General features: G+C 40.4%; 2 protein-coding genes across 3 annotated transcripts; both read left to right on the top strand.

The window, feature by feature from the left end:
* Nucleotides 1–4,332: 4,332 nt before the first annotated feature.
* commd3 (COMM domain containing 3) lies at nucleotides 4,333–8,531 on the top strand. Of its 2 annotated transcripts, XM_069151577.1 has the most exons (8): nucleotides 4,335–4,504; nucleotides 5,363–5,474; nucleotides 6,542–6,605; nucleotides 6,693–6,727; nucleotides 7,337–7,397; nucleotides 7,477–7,533; nucleotides 7,633–7,686; nucleotides 8,333–8,531. In XM_069151577.1, exons 1-8 carry the CDS (start codon nucleotides 4,366–4,368, stop codon nucleotides 8,390–8,392), a joined length of 582 nt encoding a protein of 193 aa, XP_069007678.1. In that variant the 5' UTR covers nucleotides 4,335–4,365; the 3' UTR covers nucleotides 8,393–8,531. The 2 variants fall into 2 exon arrangements, with proteins under 2 accessions (XP_069007677.1, XP_069007678.1); XM_069151576.1 differs by having other exon boundaries at nucleotides 4,333–4,504; nucleotides 6,542–6,727.
* Nucleotides 8,532–10,014: 1,483 nt separating this feature from the next.
* On the top strand, nucleotides 10,015–20,047 carry bmi1a (bmi1 polycomb ring finger oncogene 1a). The gene is made up of 10 exons (XM_069151575.1): nucleotides 10,015–10,099; nucleotides 13,805–13,939; nucleotides 14,227–14,323; nucleotides 14,826–14,881; nucleotides 16,011–16,058; nucleotides 16,281–16,389; nucleotides 17,163–17,202; nucleotides 17,497–17,595; nucleotides 17,779–17,859; nucleotides 18,751–20,047. The coding sequence occupies exons 2-10, from the start codon at nucleotides 13,828–13,830 to the stop codon at nucleotides 19,108–19,110; spliced, it is 1,002 nt and encodes a 333-aa protein (XP_069007676.1). The 5' UTR covers nucleotides 10,015–10,099; nucleotides 13,805–13,827; the 3' UTR covers nucleotides 19,111–20,047.
* The last annotated feature ends 1,269 nt before the right edge of the window (nucleotides 20,048–21,316 follow it).

Below are 21,316 nucleotides of genomic sequence, written 5' to 3'. Positions count from 1 at the left end.
ATTGAAGAAAAGTGGGATCTTTTAGGACGTGTCTGAGAAGAGCAGCATGATGATCGAGAGAGTCACTAATGAAAAGCTAAAGTTTTTATCTAACAGTTATATTAAAACAGATACCTGGATTAGGTTTTATATCAGTATATTAGACAGGGATTTCTTTCTACTGTCTGCATGGTCACAGTGTAGGTAGACACTTTCATACTGAATAAAAAGTTTAGGAAAGCTTGGCTACACTTTTTATTTTATTTGCACCTGAAGTTAGTTGCCTTAATTTGTTGGTGAAAGTCTCATGTTTAAATGAATGAGCATCTTGTTTAAAAAGCTAAATGAATGCAAAGTGGATTTTGTTTTGGATGTGAGAGATTTGAAACAGTCAGTTAAATTAAGTTCATAATTTTCATGTCACAACTCTGCAGTCTGTTAGAATGAATTTATTTCATTTTTGCACATTGTAGGAAATAGTCTGCTGGAGCTTTTGTGTTACCACTTGAGTTTGGATTGAACTTCTTAAAAGTGTTAACAAGACAACAATTAAACTGAACCTTGTTTATTTCACCATACTGAGTTATTAGAATTTACGAGATAACACACTGCTCAGATGTTTAAAAAAAAAAAAAAAAAAAAAAAAAAAAAAGGTTCACCCTCTCTGAATTCCCATGTCGTCATGTTTCTAGTTTTTCTGTAGCCTAGCTTTTTACAGTGTAGGATGAACACAGTTAAGACACCATTGCGAGTTCAGCTCTCTGCTCAGAACTGACTGTATTCCCACTGTACACGGTAGATGGTGCGCAGTGTTCAATGCAGAGAGGGAGATGAATAAGAGCTCAGTCTTGTCCTCTGTTTGCATATAACTCTTTCACTGACTTAAACAGCGCAATAGACTGCAACAATGCATAGGACATGGTTAATAAATGTTTGGCCTATAAACGCCACAAAATGACGACATGCTCGTGAGCTTTTGGACTCTTTTGCAACTATGCAGCTACCCTCATTTTTTCTTTTCTTTTTTTTGAATATCGTTGATTTTACTGTTAAAAAAAGAAGAAGAAGAAGAAGAAGAAGAAAAAAAAAAAACAGAAGCCAGACCACAGTCTACAGAAACAAGCCTGACTGGCAGCTTTTTTTTTTTGTTACAAACCCCAAATAGTTTTTAAATATGTAGATTTATTGTTGTCATAGAAGTAAAAACATATAGCAACTACTAGAATCAATAAATGTGGTTGTCTGTCTGTGTCTGAACCATCATTACAACAAAGTCATTCATACGGTCGGTCGCGTAAAAACAGCCCGTTTAAAGCAGTAATGAGACACTGTCCCTCTCCGTCTCACAAGCGGCTCCTGGAAATGTTCCCTTGTTGTTGACAATGTACACCTTCTCCAAGGTCATGTTCCCGCCGCGTCCTCTTAAAGGGGATGTTTTCAGTCTGTTATCACAGGGGATTATTAATGTAAACCAAGTCATTATTCGACTGTACCCACCGAAAGAGGCCACCTCTGTCAACCAAAGATTAATGTCAAAAATATTTGAGTAGATTTCAGATAGCCTGCGGTTCCGCGTCCTTTTGGGATTTGCCCCCCCACCCCCCCAAAAAAAAAAAAAAAAAAAAAAAAAAAAGCAGAAATGAACTACATGTTTACCTCATTTGACCTATGAAGACGAGAATTCAACTTTAACTCGCCACAACTCAAACCCCTCTGACAGTTGGTCCTAAGGTTTATAAAGATATGGTTTTGACTTCAACATGACACCTTTTGGGCAAATCAGGCTATATTCATCAATTCAGAGATTTTTGTAAGTTTGTTTAGCAGTTTACCTGTGTCAGAATATACAAAAACGGAAGTGGATGTATGCTACTTCTGTAGAATCACTGACATTTTAAGACTACAGGATGATAGAAACGGTGGGGAAATTAGTGCGCTTCAATCTTTAAATATTCACAAAATTAGGATGAAACGTTGACCTATAGGTCATCTGTTCAGGTTTACGGTATACGGATTAGGTTGAAAGGGCTAGTTATAGTGAAGACACAGAATTGTGAAAGTCCTTGTATGCAAAATAGCCTTGGTTAGTTTATTTTAATTACCAAGCGGGACTTTTATTTTGAAAGTATAAGAAACTGAACGTGCACTTTAGACTAATATGCTGCACGTGGTAGCATTATTCCCAAGGGTATTGAGCTATCGTGGGGGGGGTTCATGCGTTAGTGTTGATGTCAGTCTCGTGACGATTTACACAGGGAAAAAAAATGATGATGACGTAGACTACTATGACGTAAAGCTGGGGTGATAATGAGCTGCACGTCGCGACGGGAGACATATCTCGGGAGGAAAAACGCAACAGCAGGGAGAGAGGGAAGGCTAATCTATTTCACAACCCGACCCGGAGACAAAATGGACTTTGGACAAAGCGTGGAGTCAGAGGTCACTCCGATAGCTGCGGCGTGTGTGGCCGCGCAGCAGACTGCAGCCATCCTCACTCCGAGAAAACAAGCGACAGGCAGGCGATGAGCTCACTGAGGGGAAACGATGCATCTTCAAAATTAGTATCGCAATTTACAAAAGCAGGCATCATAAAACAACAAAATATTTCCCTCACTGACCCTCCGGGAGTTTAAATCGTTAACTGCTGCAGAAAAGTGCAGTGCGGAAGCCGAAACATCGAGCAGACTGACAGATGCTGACTGTAAGAGTCGCAAATGCAAGTGAATATTAATAAGTCGTAATAGCCTAATAAACGTGTTAAATCGTTTGCTGAAAAATGTGCTTCCTTTGTACTTTTCCAGCTATCTTTCTTGGAGGAAAAATGTGCCCATGTGTCTCACATCATGACCACGTAGCACGAAAGAAACGTGATTTTCGGACAGTTTAGCTCGTTTTCACCCTCCGACCACATCTGTCTGCAGCTAAATCCTTCAGTTAATAATGCAGGAATGGGTTTTGATATAAACGAGAATTTCCTTTCGTTGCACAGTTACTTTGTCACGCGGGATTCCAGGTCTTCACTGCGTTACGCACAGATTTTAGCGTTCATAATGCAAATTTAAAAGTGTCCTATTTACTGACATGCCTCAAGACTCTGCAGGGAAGTCTCCCACACGACGCCAGAATCATACGTAATAATAATAATAATAATAATAATAATCTCAACATTTACGTTTTACGTTTAAGTGGGCACTGCAGAAAGCCTCTGAGGTGACACTGCAAAAGAGCCAATCCTGCTTTGGATTTCTGCAAGGCAAATGTTTAGTGGTCATGCAGAATTTTAAGGTGTCACACAATCCACACCTCAACAGCAGTTCGGGTATACAAGTTGCACCTCCTTTTACATAGTTCACACCGCAGTTATTTTTAAACACATCATTAGCTCATGCTGGTTTCAAGTCAATAGATTAAAGAAATAGGTACTGTGCTGTCGTGGTTCCAGCATAGACAAAACTAACGTAGAAGGCACGTGTGGAGTGTCCACAGGAAATAACTGGACTAGATGATGCTTTGTAAATTACAGAAGAGCTGATGTTGCTCATTGGTTGTATACAATTTTAAGATGTTGCGCATCTTTTTACACACTTCAAATGTCGTGAATAGAAATAGGCTACTTTATCGCCATCATTTTCTCGTAACTCCTTTATATGTTCTGTTTAGACTGTCAATTGAACAAGAATTTGGGTGTTACCTGGCTTCATCTCTTCATTGGACTTAATGAAAGTGCAACTGCCCCTACTCTTGTGTGGCCCTGAGATTTGATCAATACAACAAACAGCTTCCCATAAATCAGATATCCAAATGATTGTAATCCGTGTAAAACGTTGGGCATTTTAACTGAGAGGTAGCCTGTCACGTGTAAATACTTAGGCTATTCGGTATAAATGTAACGGAAACATGTGGTCAACTAAAACTTCCTGTTGATGACGACAATAGATCATAGAGCCCTTCGTGCTCAGTTTTTTTTTTCCTTTTTTTATTTTTTTAAAGAAAATGTTCTTTCCGTTTATTGTATAATGCAGACATAGCTGATAAAACTTCACACATTTCACACGCGATCGCGTTTATTTCGAAATGCAGGTCCTAACAGAAAGCTATAAACCTCATCACTACAGTGACCTCTTTTTAGGTCCCTGAACCCAGTTTTGAAACCTCTTGTTTTACATTGAGCGCACGCACGTGTGTTAGCCCTGGTGCTTCGTGTATTTGGAGGACAAAACAACAGCAGTGATCCAGCGCGGTAATAAACCACTAAATGTGGAGCAGAGCTGTGCAGCCGGGATGTATTCTCCGCTCCTTCTATCTATCTCGCTCAGCTCTCTTGCTTCTCCACACATCAGCTGATCCGTCACGTGGTCTGGTGTCGTGAGTCGCTCCTTGTGCAAAATGGAGTTGTCTGAGTCTGTGCAGAGAGGGCTGCAGTCTCTCGCCGACCCGTCCTCCTTCGACCAGAGCAGCTTCCAGGTGCTGGTAGACGTCTCTCTCCGCAGCCTGCTCTCCTCTCACGCAGACCCGGCAGTTCTCGGTGAGCTGCCACCTCTTGACGCCGCCGCCGCCGCCGCCGCCGCTTTTGTCTACGCCGTTGCTTCCGGTTTCTCTCCTGGTGGATGTGTAGCGGAGCTGCCTCGATGTTTGCGGATCTCCTGCCAGTTCCTCGACCCCCGGTTCCCCCCGCGGTTATATGAAGACCGTCAATGAGCAGATAGCCGCCGATCGGCCGTGTTAAAGCGATTTTTGAGCTTTTCCCCCCCGCTGCTTGCTACGCACCCACTCACACGGTCACTCGGGGCACCTTTTGTCATTTAAACTGGCTTCAGGTCTGCTCGGCACATTAGAAAGACTTTGTTGGGCTATTTAAATCACTGTTAGTCAAATCTAAAATCGGCTACACATCCGGTTGTCCTCTTAAATAGCTATTTGAGGACCTGTGAACCCTGCAGCGCTCTCTCTGTGTGTTGTTGTTGTTGATTGGTCTGGATTGAAACAGCAGAAATATAAATTATGCAAAATGACAGCAGACTTGGTTTACTTTACGCACTATGGGCTAACTTCTGCTCCTGCTCGACCATGTGTTGCCCAACGTATGCGGCATCCCCTCTCATTTTAATGGCAGAGTTATTTCCAAAGTGAAGTGTTCACCAGACAAACAAACAAAGGACCCCCGGCTGATGCAGCTGAGGGGCCCATTCACATGCAAATCATCATTGATTTCCATTCTGTGCGTCAGTCTCGGAGAACCCAAGTATGGATCGCAAACCTCGATCATCTGCTTCAGCCACGTATAGAGAGGACGCTGTAAACTGCAGGGTGCCATCCTACTCATACCGTGTTTTTTTTTTTGTTTTTTTATTGTTTTTTTTTTTTTTTTTTTTTATGGTTTCAGATCAGCCCGAGTTGAAGCAGGTCGATCAAATCCTTCTGAAGCAGGTTCACACTGCAGCCACCACCTTCATACTGGAGGCGGTGAAACAAAACGCCGACAAGTCAACGATCAGGTAGGCGACATCACACAGAGGAAGGTGTCCTGTCGCCTACAGCACGTGCTGCTATAATCTCCATATGTGGTGAATTTCTGCAAAAAAAAAAAAAAAAAAAAAAGCAAATTTTTTTTTTTTTTTGGGGGGGGGGGGGGTTGTTGAAATTTTTCTCCAATCACTCAGCTGACATGTTGTTGAGCATCATGCTATTTGTTTCTGACTTCGCTGCATGTAAATACACTATAATATGACCCATATGGCTGCATTTGTCAAGAGCCCAAACTATACAGGATTGGAGCAACATATATTTCAAATTAGAAACGTTGTCATATTTTCTCATAGAAGTAAATATAAAAGAGCAGAAAATATTGTGCAAAGTCTAAAATACTGCCAAGCAAAGATGTTCACTGGTTGTATGCTCTGCTGTGTGACTGCTGTATGTGAAAGATGTGTGAATGAATGGGATGTTTTGCTTAGCAGCACTTATCTGTGGCCCAGTTGTGGTTAGTTTGGGGGGGGCGTCAACATCATCAAGCAACTGTGCTAACTGTCAGTGAAGCAATGTTGACTTCTGTGGAAAAGGATGCAAATCCATTTGAAGTGTGCGCTGTGGTTACATTTGAAATTTTGAATTTTTTTTTTGTTGGTCATTGTCTTTAGTTTTATAGTTAGACAAAGGCAGCTGATATTCTGATCTCTGATCAAAGTTTGGTGTCCAGGGGAACCTTCAAGAATACTGTAGGACGGCATAATGAAACAAACCAGCACCAACGTATGACTACAAATCTTTTAGATTTCTTGGAGAGTCTTTTCTTTTCTTTTCTTTTCTTTTCTTTTCTTTTCTTTTCTTTTTACCGCCTCAAAAAGGATGATTTTAGGTGGATCACCACATTGTAAAAGTGATTGCAACCCTCAACATTCAACCTTTATGATAAAGTAGGACTGAAGTATTTGGTTCCTGGTGGTATCTTTTATTGGGGGGGGGGGAACCGCGTGGTCACATTTAAAATACTGGTTTCAGGCTGTGTAAGGAAATGTAAGTTGTGTGAATCAGCAGCTGATTAAAGTGCTATTTCCTCCTGCAGCTCCAGCCTTGAAGAGCTCACATTCAGTGCAGAGAAAATAGACATTTTCTACAGCACATATCAGGTACATCTCAAACAACATGGTATTTCTGGAATCCTTTTCCTTACGTTTGTAACCGCGGCTGACTTGTTGCTTTGTTTTGTCTTACAGAAACATAAAAAAGAACTGGAACGTCTGTTAGCAAGGTGAGGCTAAAATTGAAGAGCTGTCGGTGGTAAAGAGATTTGTGGAGGTGAATTTTTTTGAACTTGAAGAGTTTGTTTTGGACTCTGATCTTGTCTTCAAGACAAAACTGGAATATAAAGGAGATTTTATTTTTATAAAGGTATAATTTTAATTTAGGAGGATGCTTATTTTGCTCACTGATGATTATAAACTAAAGTTTTTTTTTTTTCTCCAGACTAGAACAATGTTAATGACATCAGATGAGAAAAAAAAAGAAAAGAAAAACATGGCTCAGATCAACTAGTTTAAATCTATCAAATTGGGAGGAAATGGAGGCAAACTTTTGCCCAGTAAAGAACAGGGACAGTATTAATGGAGCATGATTGATTGAAATGTAAATGATGAATTATGACTGCCCATTAACAAATGCTTTTTGTCAAAGAGCCACGATATCTACAAACTGATTTAAAACCAGTTGCAGACAAACTGTTGAATCGTGTGAAACTGAGAAAAGCTCCAAATGCAAACTTTGGTTAAGAGTGACAAAGAAACTATTGTGTTTTAGCATCCTGCATCATTTCCTCTGTAATCTGCACTTTACGGAAGTCTTCTCTGTGTTTCTCTTGTAGCATAGGAAGGCGTCCAGCTCATATTAACGACGTTTCTTGGCGTCTGCAATACCACATGAAGGTAGATGCCGACATTTTTTTTTTTTTTTTTTTTTGGTGAAATCTATCGTTTAAATCTAAAATGTGGTTTCCTCAACAAGAATGCACAGGTGGATAAAGTCAACGACCCGTTCTACTTGATATCACTGAACAGTGAGGTAACGCAGCTGCAGTTTCACTCTCCTGCATTCTTTTATTTCCCTGAATATCTGGCGTTTCAGTGGATAACGTAATGACCGTGTCTGTTCATCTGTTAGAGTGAAGGATCCTCGGAAGACATCAACTTTACCTGCACAATGGACCAGCTACAGGTAAGAGGATGGGATTTTTTTTTTTTTTACACGGCTTGTTTGTCCATATCAAAATGGTCCGTTGCACCATTTAGACTCCCTCTCAGAAAGCAAAATGGAAAAATGTCCACCCTCTGGACAGATATCTGTGGAGCAGTTCTCCTCTTCAAACTTCCTCACACAGTGCAAATGTGTTAGGAATTCTTTCTTTATGTCTCCCGTGTAGCTGAAATAAACGGGTTGTCTGGAATTTTTCTGTACATGCTGCATCAATATCATCCTTCACTTTTTGGATTTGCGCATCATGCTGCAAGAAACCTTGAAACCCACACAGGACAATGTTACATTGATGATGATCTGATATCGAAAGATGAAATGTTTTAAAGGCATCGTGTAACACCACTGGTGTCTCTAAAATGACAAAGTTCACTGTCAGCTGCTGTTTTTTTCAAGCACTGATGTGAAAAGCTGACTTGTATTTAATTATTGTTGGTTACAGTAGGATTCACAATGGAAAACACATCTTCAGTCTATTCAGAGTAAATCAAAATTCTGAACACAATCATTTTTTGTAACGCTTTGTTTAAATATTTTTCAATTGATATGAGTTTTTTTTTTAATGCATTTTTATTCCTTTTGAAAATGATCTGTGTTTGCTTGTTTTCAGGATTTGGTGGGAAAGTTGAAAGATGCTGCCAAGAGTGTGGAGAAAGCCTGTCAGATGTGATGCTGCTGTCCATTTTTATTCACCACACAGGAGCATTGATAACCTCTTTCTATCTTCTTTTGTACCAGAGATTAACATGACATGTGTGTACCTGAGAATTATCATTCCAACTAACAAAAAAATAAATTAAAAAAACCTCTCTTGTTCTTTGAATAATTTCCCAGTTTGATGTGTTCAAATCTTTTTTCCTTTTGGTGGGAAAATATTTTATACTTGATGTTCTTGTCTTCAGGGTTTGTTTCAGTGAGATGGAGAACATTTTGTTTGAATATGGGGCCAGTACAGAAACTGGTCGACATGTGCTTTGTAAACTGATCAGCCGGAATAGGATTTTTGCAATAGTTTCGTGACAGCAGTGTATTTTGCTTCCTGCAGCATTTGTTGCAACAAGACGGTCAGCACAGCTTCTTTTTTTTCTTTTTTTTTTTCCAGGGGAACACATATTTTTGAAAAGACTCCACTTATAGAGATCCTTGTTTGACTAAATTTATCTTCAAGAGTTTCTGTCCCTTGCCTCAAGAACCGTCTTAAAGCTTTCTGCATCTACCTCAGCTGAAGCAGCACGGCGGCTCAGGTTCCATAAACATCCGAGATGCCTTCATGTTCAGCGGAGCTGGCTGAAGGATGAAGGCTCCAATTCATCAAGTGGAAGTTGTGGCACTTTTTTTTTTTTCTTTTTTTTTTTTTTTTTGCAGATGTCAGGACAGCCTGTGACAAAGGTTTGACACCAGAGCCATTTGTCACATGGACACATTTTAACCAACGATCAGCAGATATTAATAAGGCAAGCTGCCTGGTGCCCCAGCAGACTTTAAGGCTGCTGAGAGGGAATCCAGGCTTTTGACGGACAAAACGACACGAACGTGTGTGAGAGCGCGTGTGCTGCTGTTATTTTTAACATCAGAAAGACGAGGGCACACTAGCAGCCTACTTTCTATACCCCCGGAATCAAAGTGCCATTTGATCAAACGTGATACATACAAGTCGATTTTATCCTTTGTTGTGTAGAGAGCTTTTTCAAACTGTGAATGTGGATGGTGTGTTATTTTAAATCATGCGTCATACATGTCTTGAGAAAGACCAGAATACACCGACAGTAATTTCGAAGCGCCCTTAAGCAGCTGCCTGGTGTCATTTCAGCTCCAGTTGCGCACAAACTGCTGAGTTTTTTACGAGATTTAGTTGTTAAAAACCTCTTGACATGTCCGTAGCTGTAATTTCTCTAATTTTGTATCGTGCGTAGTAGATTAGGAGAAACTGCATACACCGACAGTAATTCCAAGGCACCCTTAAGCAACGAGACCACGTGACCAAAGCGGGGCGGTCGAACTACAAGCCATTTTGGGGACGGTATCAGTTTCCACGGAGCACACACACAGTGCTGCATTTTACTGGGGGCGAAGCGGATATTTTGGAGGCAAAGTTATCGGTGCCGAAGTGGGAGCCTTCCCGAGCCGAAGCCGAGGGACCGGGGTGTTTGGAAGCCGCGGACCGGATACGCACACGGCGCGCAAGCGGCGAGGAAACGAGGAGTTTTATTCGCACATCTGAAATGCGCTCCGGTCCGCCGTGCGCTCTCCGCCACTGACAGCGTCGGCAGCCTGCTTCAAGATGGCGGCTCGGCTCCTATTCATTTTCTGCTGATCGCCTCCCAACTTTCATTGTCTATTCGCCTCAAGACCCGTCGATTCCCAGCCGAGCCTGCAGGTACGTCTCATTCGATATCGTCTCTAACTAATGGGGGCAGCAGGCGAGGTTTGGGCTTTGTGCTTTTGCGTTTTTCTACGCACCGATCCAGCGGTGGAGCTTTCAACGGCGGCTGCAGCGATCACCGACGTGGAGCTCCGTGTGTGTCTGCGCACCACTTTTTTTTGTGCAAAATATGTTCCCTGCTCGGCTTTAAACGGCAATTTATATTCTCGCGCACTCACTGTTGCTTCACCTAGTGTTCACGAACGTGTCTGTATAAGTTGATAGCGGTTAGGTTTTGCATTGCGTCGTTTGGATTTATGTAAAGTGGAAGATCTGAGGCGAACCAGGCTGGGTTGACCGAGATGTTCACGGCAGCAAGTGCTCCAAACGGTCCTTGTGTGCCCATATTTCCATACAGCGGCTCCATATTATAGAGTTGGGATGTCTGGGGTGTTATGAACTGGATGTTTTGTTGGTCTTTGGTGTAGATGCCTGACTGTTGGATTTATTAACTTAACTTGGATGGCTCCCATGGACGTGACAAGGAGGCAAGCCATTTCATTTGTGCATAAATGTTTCATAACGGCTGCTCGGTAAACACTGGATCACCGTTAAACAGACGCTGTGGCTGTTTATCTCAGGAGCTATGATTATCTTGATTAAGAAGGGTGGCTGAATTATTGAGAAATTAAACAAATATCTGCGACACGTCGGCTGGGGTACAAAGGGCTGGCTGTGTCTCACCAAGCAGCCGAAGAATGCATCAATAATGTCCCTTAAATTCACTCGAACTGTGGCCAGCAGGCTGTTTGTGTTCGTTGACATTTAGGCTCATTGTGGGTTTCAATATTTTCACCTTTGTACGGCTGACTGCTGGAGCACACTGAGGCTCTGAATCTGTTGCTGCAGCACAGGCAGACACAAGCCAGGCTTTTCTCTCTTGAGGGGGGAAATTATCGTTTTACTCCCGAATGTTGGAGGGAACCCTGCGTTTGGTTAATGGGTATAAATCCATGTATTTTCCCTCCCGCTCGGTTTTGCAGGTTGCAGCCTCGCAGGTCTTTTGAATGGATGTGATAATGTAAACATAACACGCTGAAAGGAAGAGTAAAAAAAGAACCATCCAGAATAAAAGTTCGACTTGAAGAAGTTTCATGTGGTCAGTTATGAACCTCCAGTTATTTAATTCACGATTTTCTCAGCTGACTGACTGGTTAATATGAGCTCCTGGTTTTTCCTATTGCCAATTTTAATTGGGTTATTCCCGACTGCTGTTGATAAAGCGAAGCTTTACAAGAGGAGCTGGTCTCGTTTGGGGATAAATGAAGAGGGCACGGCTTTGGGTCACTTCAACAACCGATGGAAATCTCCTCATTTCATGTTGCTTTATTAAGCGAATTAAAGATTCAGTCGCTGCTCAGAATTAATTGATGATGTGTTATCGACGCTGACTCCATAATTAAGGCTGGTTTGCCCATTTAAAAAGAAAAGAGTCTGTGTGGCACATCTTCTGTGTGAATCTAGCAGGAATCTGATTTCGTCTCTTCTGTTTGTTGGTCGGTGCTGCAAACATTTAGCAATTTTCGTTCCCACTATAAATGGACTTCTTTACTCTTGGATTTCTGGAGTGATTGACTTGAAGTCTAATAAAGTGAGCACGCAGCTCCCAGAGGACAGAGGGAGAGCAGTTGTCCAAACACCAGTCAATCGATTAATGGCGCAACAGGCTCCCTAAATATACGCAGACATTATCCATCATTATCCATGTGTGAGGCGTCCTTTGAACAGAGTCGCCGTCCAAACTTTGCCTACAGTGGTCTGTTCAGAGACGGCCAGGAGAGGTCGGTTGGAGCATTGAGAGCAGCCGGGACTCGGGCATGGTGCCGACTGTGGCTCCATAAAGTAACAGTGTGGGTTCAGAGCCGGACAGGCTGGCCGTCATCCATCGTTTAAAGAGGGTCACCTCCCCATGTCCAGTGTCCATATAGACTTTTAATGACTGTTTTTTTTTTAATTTTATTTTTTTAAGTTCTTTAAATGATTGCAGCGGGCGCCCCAGTAGTTATCGAAACCCGATTTAAAAAAAAAAAGAAAACAAAAAAAAAGAAAAATGCGCAAAGTCGCATTATTGTTTTCCAATCTTCCAAGATTAATTTGTCTCATGGCTCATCTATGTTGAATAAAATGTAAAAACCACGAGGACTTACTCACCGCTTGAGCTTTTGATTTTCATCTCAGTAACAGTTTAATACCCATAAAACACGGGTGCAGACGATGCTGATGTTTAAATGGATTCTGTGCTACTTTAGTTGGTAATTTCACTGAAGAAATATGTTCCAGTGTGCGCTTCAACTTCAGCGCAGTCGCTGCAGTCTGGCCATGTTGGTGCTCCACGGTGCTGATTATCGCGTACACGCCATGAAAACACGGCGCAAAGCGACGCAGAATAAAGCTGCGATCGTACTTTCCGAGTTGGACTCTCCTGTCTGTGCTCCATAAAGATCGCGTAAACACGTCGCATACTCGGTTTATTTGTCCCCTTTCGAAGGAAACCTCGCAGCCCGTTGAACCGATACGGGCTTTTTTTTTTTTTTTTTTTTTTTTTTTTTTTTTTCCTCCACAAAATGGCAGCCGTGCTCTCTCGGCAGCCTGGCAGTCCAGCGGCTGTCTGTGTGCGCGAAGGGACGGAGCGAGCGAGAGAGACTCGGTCCCTCCTTGTTCCCGCTCTGCACACCGGCAGCTCGCTGCGCTGTTGTTTTGGTTCGGCATCCTGTCATGTTCTGGTCGCTGGCGAGCAGCCATGTGGGCTTAAAAAGCAAAAGGAGTTGCCATAGAAACGCCCAGGTTTCCCCCCCCCACCCACCCCCGTCCCCCCCACCCACCATCGCCTGTGTGGCACACCTGACGCAGTGAGTGGGTGCCTCATAACACCCCCCCCCCCCACACACACACACACACCCCCCACCCCCCTTTGACACAGTCACCCCCGGGGCGCCGCAGAGCCATGGCCAATATTAGTGCCGCCAAAATGTCTCTAGAAGATGCGCTCATAACGCGGAGGAGTCCCAAAACCAATCGATATTTGTTCAAATTTTTACGACGCGAAAATGTTCGGATTCCGGATTGGTCTGATTTGTTTATGTTATATCCCGTAGCTGTCCGACAGATGTGTCTCGACATTTGTTCTCTAATCTAAAACCAAAGCTGGACTCGCTCTTGAAGTGCAAATGCCTCAATGAAACCGCAAACATCCAGTCTGATTTTACAGATTGCGCGCAAAACAAAACAAAACAAAACAAAACAAAACAAAAAAATGTTTCCTGCGCCACGGCTCATTTTTGGACCCGAGAAACCTTTTGATGTCAGGTGGTTTACGGCTCCTGCACCGCTCCTCTCGTGTGTTAATCCATGTTCATTTAAGAGGAAGCGAAGGCGCGGAGCGCGGAGCGCGGAGCTCTCATCGACCTCAGCGGAACGTGATTGATTTATGATCCCTCTCGCTGCGCCTCGGTCAGGTGACTGCGGTGCCGCCGCCTATCAATCTGCCACGACGAGCCTTTCGCTTTTGCTTAGTTCTGGATTAGCATAAAATAGTATGTTGCTTTAACACAGTCAAACAAACAGTAGCCTTCTCCAAATGGTCCTCCTCCCGCTGTCAGAGGGAACCCTCCGATGCCTCTCCTCCTGCGTTGATTTGACTTGTCCTTCTTTTCCTCGCAGGACTCTTCTCCCCTCCTCTCAACATGCATCGGACGACCAGGATAAAGATCACGGAGCTCAACCCTCACCTCATGTGCGTCCTGTGTGGGGGATACTTCATAGATGCAACCACCATCATCGAATGTCTTCACTCGTGTGAGTAAACTGGCACGAAGCTCTCTGTTGTACGGTGAGAATGTAAACATGAAGTGTGAGGCGATGCTGCAGCAACTTAAAGCCTTCAGGACTCTTTTTCAGTGTTTCCCCCGCGCTCGCGCGCACACACACACACACACACACACACACACACACACACATACACACACTTTGATTTAAACGGAAATTCCCTCCAAGCACCAAGTTCTTCAACTAGATTATTATTCAGGATGTCCTTTTAGACAGCATTTGATCTTAACAGAATTTTTGTCTTTTGTGGTTTACAGTTTGTAAGATGTGCATTGTGCGCTACCTGGAAGCCAGCAAATACTGTCCCATCTGTGACGTTCAGGTCCATAAAACCAAACCCCTGCTCAACATTAGGTGAGATTTTTTTTTTTTTTTGTGCCATATTCTGCTCGGTTTTTGTTTTTATGTTATATAAAAATATGGATTTTATTCAGGGGTAAGTTAACAAAGTCTCTGTGCCTTATAATGCCTTGAATTGATGCACTTTAGTGTGCATTTTTATATTCTTTTGAATCTATAAAGGAATTCTTTTCATGCATTCGTAATGTGAAGCTGCCATGTCAGTAATATTCTTGCTTTTTTCTGGTTTTCACTTGATTTCCATTGAACCGATGAATCAGCCACCTATTTAAAATATTCAGACAAAAAGCGCACTTGTAGGTTAACATGGTATTGTGAGATTTTTTTTATTTTTTTTTACAGGTTTGAATGTCTGTGTGTTGCATGCAGATGCTTTCAGTCGCAAGCTGTTATCTGTCTTCTTATCCAAAAGATTCAACCGTCATTTTTTTGTTTTTGTTTCATCTCATGTCCAGGATCTGTGTGACTTGACTGAAGTTTATCTTCCTCTCTGTAGGTCTGATAAAACTTTACAGGACATTGTGTACAAGCTGGTCCCTGGCCTCTTCAAAAGTAAGAGAACAAACAGTTGCATGCGGAAGTTTCAGTCTGACTCAGCTCTTGCAGACGTCCCCCAGCTTTCGTTTTAACCAGTTGTTTCAGTCATATAGAAGAACTGCACTGTCATAGCAACTGATTTATGATATTGGGTCATAATAACATCGGTCAGATTATCAATAATTTTGTGATAAAGGCAATATTCCGACTTGTTGACGTAATTTATGCAACAGGCATGGTGGAGGAGTTCAAAAAAGGAAGCTGGAACCTCGGTTGGTTAGAAAATTCCAGATGTTTTACAATAATAGTAATAATAATATATCGGTCTTTCCTGAATATTTGAAAGCGAACCGTTACATTTCTGCGGATTTATACAGCTGTTACGCTTATTTTGTTGCAATTATGAGTTCTTGACATTAAAAATAAAATATTTTTCAGTATTTTGTCACTTCATCAAGAATATCGTTATTGCAGGATATATTATTTTATGGCCACATCATCCACAATTTCATCAATTTATCCTTGATGAAAGTTATAAATATTTACATACAATTATCTTTAGATATGTATAAATTGTATGGGTTTGTAAAATATGATGTTTTCACTATTTTTCTGTTGGCTGTTTGGTAACAATGTATTCTGAATGCAGTGCGGTGATTAGCTGAGCTGATATTTGCTGTCATCGTGATCCCTTCTGGTTGTCTTTACTTTGTAAAGTTGATTTAAAAAAAAAAACAACGAAAAAAAACCTCTTAAAGTAATAAGTAAGTAAGGCAAAGCATCTGTTTCATTGCCAAGTCTCACATGTTTGATCATAACTTTCTTCCATATGGTAGAAAGTTCTGATAAGATGTAAATGGACTGTATGGCAGGTTTTGATGCTGTTTCTGATGAAGTGAAATAATCCACAAAATAATTACTTTAAATGAGATTATTTGAACTAATGGTCACATCCCTGCCACTTTTCTGATGAAGATGATCTTGTTCTTTTGAACAAATATGTTCAGATTTATTGCTTCAAAGCACTTTGAGGAAAAAAAATAAATCACGCACCAGTATGTCTGATGATGTCACTGTTTCAGCTCGAAAATGATGAAATGTGAGAAACAGCTTTGTGATAAATTGTCTTTCTGAATGTCCGCAGATGAAATGAAGAGGAGGAGAGACTTTTATGCAGAGCACCCCGTAGATGGTGAGTCAGAGATCATGTATCTTTATTATTGCTATTGATTCTGATCTCTCTTTGGTCATCACAGTGAAGAGGAAAAACAAGTGTTCTTTTTTTTTTTTTCTTCTGGATGAAAGGATAGCTCTATTTTATACATGTAGCAAATCAATGATGCAGAAATGTGTGTTTATTTGTTGAAATCCATTCTCTGCCTATTCATATATCTGTGTGTGTGCTTGTCTGCAGCCTCTAATGGATCCAATGAGGACCGTGGAGAGGTGGCAGATGAAGACAAGAGAATTATTACAGATGATGAGATCATCAGCCTCTCTATTGAGTTCTTCGATCAGAGCAGGTGGGCTCGTTTTAAATACGTATTTATGTGTAAATAGTTGTTCTTAACGGCCGAAAGTAACATTTGATTTAATTACAGAAGTTCTTCTTTAGAAATGTAGTCTCTTTTTAATATGTTAAAAAATATTAAGTGTTTGTAATATGTGTTCTAACAGATTAAAGGTTTACCGTCTCAGATCAGATACTGCTTTGAAAAATGTTCATATGCCGTGTCAATAATGGTGTTATGAAGATTTTATGGACCTTATACTGTGGATCAACACATGCCACCATCAGCTCAGCAGTCCAACTACACACCACTTACAGTATCATTTTGTAGAGGTTTAATTTAATTTTTTTTTTTCTTCCAGTAATCATGTATTTTATGTATTTCACCTACAGATCCAGCCTTTATGAAATCATATCGGGAGATGATCTTTTCATTAGATTTTTTTTTTTTTTTTTTTTTTTAATATAATATTTACAGTTTACGAAATGTTTTACACAAAAATGGATGCTGAGTCTTCAGTGCTGCATTCATCAACTTCTTTTTTCTGGTAATCAATAAAAAAAAAAAAATAAAAAAAAAAGTATGTTTTGTGGAGGAAAAAAGAACAAAGCAGCCGATTCTTTTAAATGATTGAATGTTGACAAAGTAGGATTTTTAATTTGGAGTTGTATCGATAACACTTATTTATTTTATTTTTGTATGTTATGGTTTTGGATCGTGATAAACATGTAAATATGTCCAAGCTGGAAAGTTACTTATATTTCTCCCATGTTTATTCTGTGCAGACTGGGAGGTGCAGTGGAGGACAAACAGTCAAAAGATCAGGTAAGACAGGGCCACACTCACACTCTCTGCCTCGGTCAGTATTTTTGAAACATCCTGTCGGCTCCATTTAAGGAAGCAACAACTGAATATTTTGAAATCTGCAGACACAGTTTAGCCAAACATTACTTTTCTCCCCCTGGTAAACAGACACATTGTATTTGCAATCCTATTTTCCTGTTTTTAAGGTGGACCTGCCTGCTTCCCTGTAAAATTCTGATTTTTAGTCATTGCATATAAATATTCTGTTACACCAATACATGTGCATCATTTTGTAATATTTGATTTAATCTGCAGGTGGCCAACAAGAGGTACCTGCAGTGTCCAGCAGCCATGACAGTCATGCATCTGAGGAAGTTTCTGCGGAGCAAAATGGACATCCCAAACGCCTACCAGGTTTTTCTTTTAAATGATCTTTATTTTTGACAGATATTTGAATATACATCTATCAAAAATAATTGTGATGTCAGCATTTATATTTTAATATTTAAATTAAATGCAAATACAATAGCTGATTTCCTTTGATAAACCTACTTCTATTAAAATAGATGACCCTTTTTTTTTTTTTTTCTCTTTTAGGTTGAAGTCATGTATGAAGATGAACCTCTGAAAGATTACTACACGTTAATGGATATAGCATATATCTACACTTGGAGAAGGGTAAAGATCGTTTTAGTAATTTTTAGGCAACTTCTGGTTGTCTAACTGAAGGTGCTAAATTGTAAATGTCTTTTAACTGCCCGTTAATTGTGCTGTATGAAAGTATTTCTAAGTTGTCTGAAAGGTTTCTTCCTTAGCTGGAGGTGATATTGAACACTGTAAAATTTATATTTCAAAATAAATGTATTTACAAATATTTGTTAATATTTCTTGCAGCAGAATAACAAATGTAAAGGCTTAAAATTCTTTCCTGATCTTGAAATTATAATTTTTATTTAGTGTTATAAGACCCTGTCAAAGACATTTTATTTAGTTTCAATAGTTTTATAATGAAACAGTTGTTTGTTAAAGATGTGTTTCCATCACGTTGTTTTAACTGGTGTTGCAGCTGGTTGGTCAAATTAAAAAGGTTTTGGTTAATTTTTAAAAAAATATTTAAACCTCAAACTGACCTGGGTCTGTTGAAAGGAAAATGGTCCATCTCATGCAATTTGGTTCAAATCTCATAATTTGACAAAATATAGCCTACAACAGGGTTATTCCTGAGGATATATTTTAGATTATTTTATTCCCTCAGAATCTTTGGAGATGTGCTTCATCTAACCTGTAGAGTATCTCATATTGTGAACGTTTACATTTTTTTTTATTGCAAGCTTTTAATTTTCAATAAATGCCAAATATAGGCTACGTTTTGTAGGCTAATACATTACGTTTTGGTAAAAGGAAATAAATGCGTTTTAACTCTTTTTCCAAATATTTTTGATTTAGTTCTTGCCAATTGTTTGGATAAATGCAATTTTGGAGTTAATCTTGTATTTTAGGCTGGACGAACGTGCAGGCGTTACATGTTTAGGTTATTCGTGTCTTAGTATTTTAATATTTTCTCTCCAGAACGGCCCGCTGCCGCTGAAGTACCGGGTCCGACCCAACTGTAAAAAGATGAAGGTGAGCCACGCGCAGCAGGAAGGGCAGAACAGTGCGAGCAGATCCGGTCCAGAGAGCGACTCCGCCAGCGACAAAGCCGGCAGTCCAGCCGGGGCTCCGTCCACGTCCTCGTCGCTGCCGAGTCCCGACACGCCGGCGCAGTCGCCGCATCCGCAACTCCCACACGGGCCCAACAACGTCAACGGGACTCCCGTCGCCACTACCCCGACCCCGAGCCGGCCCTTCACCCAGTTCGGCAGCGGCGGCGGCAGCAGCAGCAAACCCCGGAAGGTTTCTCTGAACGGCTCGTCGACCACCTCCGGATGACGCGGGGCTCCGGACCCAACCGGACCAGCCAACGCCAGACACCCTGCTCAGCTAATACTGTTTTCATGCCAACGTAGTTCCAATGTGTAGACAATGTTATCTCTCTTTCTCTCTCCATTTGTTGTTATAAATATTACGCATCATTTGTAATTTTAAACGTAGTGGAATCAGAGACATTTCAAACTAAAAGGAACGAGGAAGTTGGGTGGCGTGGGAATTTTGATATGAAAGCAGATGTTGAGGGGGGAGAAAAAAAAAAACAAAAGTTCAAAAAGGAGAAGGACAAACATTTATATCCCCTTTTAAAGCTACATCTTTATTTTTTCAGACGTGACTGAAGGTGTCTTTTCTCTTTTTGTTTTTCAGATTAAACTTTGAAGCTCAGTTTAAACATGCATGCTCATGGTAACACTTTTTTTTTTTTTTTTTTTTTCTATTCCTGGAAGAAGTTCGCTGTGTTTTGCCCCACAAAATGCCTAATTTTGACGAGTTTTATTTGGAAGTGCTCCAGGCATTGACGGTTCCAATAAAAGGAAAAAAGAAAAAAAAAAAAGAAGAAAAAAAAAAAAAAGCTTGTATAGCGCTGTTGACTTCACATCTGTGGAGGGAAACTTTTGCCTTTTTACTGGAAAATCAGACTTGTAGCTGCAGTGGACTCTTGACTGACTGCTCATCCTCCACAGCCTTTATGCGCCGTTTTAGAGAATCCGCGTGTAAATAGAAACAAAATGCATATTTAATCAGCGATTATGTTATTCTCTTATTCCCCTTTGTTCCTGAGGGAATGACTCGGGCTCCTGTTCAGCTTCATTTCATGCTCAACGACAGATGTTTTGATGTCTCTGTTTTCCGTATTTGTATCGCTCGATTGTACAACTTATTGTATTGTTACTGTTGCACAGTATAAAACATCTAAATAAAAAACATTTTACACTTATGGGACACGTCGCTTCAGTTTTCTGGATGTTTTGGAGAATCGTCGGTCAGTCTGGAGGTTTTTGCTTTGACAAAACCAAATAAAAGAATAATTGCCGCGGGCAGACGGTGCAAAGCGCCAGATGTCTGTCTGAATCAGCAGTAATGCAGATAACTCGGTTAAGGAGGCAGCGCTGAACAGTGAGGAAGAGGAGGAGGAGGAGGAGGAGGAGGAGGAGGTCTGGCCCGTGATCAAATCACGTTTCTGAACACATTCAATGACGACAGAGGCTTTGTTTATTCATTTATTTTTGTAGCCTCTTGATTTGCCGCATGAGTAAATTTATTTGTCTTTCGCTGAAATGAGGAACAATTCAATTTATACAATAATGAAAAAAAAATAGAACCTTTGTCAAGCCGTTGATTATTTTTTTTGTACTGCAAATGTATTTATAAAAAAAAAAAAAAAAAAATTGTATCAAGCTGAAACTAGCGTATTGTTGCCATGATAGGATTTTAATCGAAGCTAAAACTAATAAAAAAAAAATTAAATTATTAAATAGCCTATTTGAACTAAACTAAAAATGAATTTTAAATAAAAAAAAAATATACTGATGTGATGTTTAAATCCCTCATCAGTCAAAACATTTTTTTTTTAGGCTAGGCAAAAATAAAGAAAGCGGGTGTAAACGGAATTGATAAATCAGGCATGTGTGCACAAATCACACTGTGCAGAACAAATGGAAAAATTAACCATAGACTATAACCCAATAAGATGAGAGTTTACATTTTATTTTGTAACAGTGAGCAGATGACCTTATAACATCAGAAATAAAATGTATATTTGTTTTATTTTCATCCGCAGAATTATGTGTTAATTGGGGGTTGATAAGTGATAATGAGGTCAATTTTATTCTGTGATATTAAGCTGTTTTTGGTGAAAGAGACAATTACCTGCATTTAGCATACATTTAGTGTGAAAATTAATAAACAGAAAAACTGGAGGACATCAGGAACTGAACATTGAAAAAAAAAAAAAAAATTCAGAGTAATCGGGCTGTTTAAGTGGAGGGTAACAACATGCTGCAGTGTAAATTGGAGTCTTTTTTTTTTTACATTGTCATATTGTTCTCATCATTTCTTTCTTTATTAGGCTGCATTAATACGTCATTGCATTTCCGATTAGATCTCCTGTTTACTTTAAAGCCTACTTTTGATTCTTCTACCATGTCAGCACTTCAACAGAAAAGAGAGACTACAGGCTGATGTTTGCAACGATCACATTTCAGAG

This window comes from Embiotoca jacksoni, unplaced genomic scaffold (genome assembly GCF_022577435.1).
Source record: "Embiotoca jacksoni isolate LCO1_2020_lvr unplaced genomic scaffold, fEmbJac1.0.p SCAF_17, whole genome shotgun sequence".
Classification (NCBI taxonomy): Eukaryota; Metazoa; Chordata; class Actinopteri; family Embiotocidae; genus Embiotoca; species Embiotoca jacksoni.
This window is presented reverse-complemented; position numbering and strand designations above follow the sequence as displayed.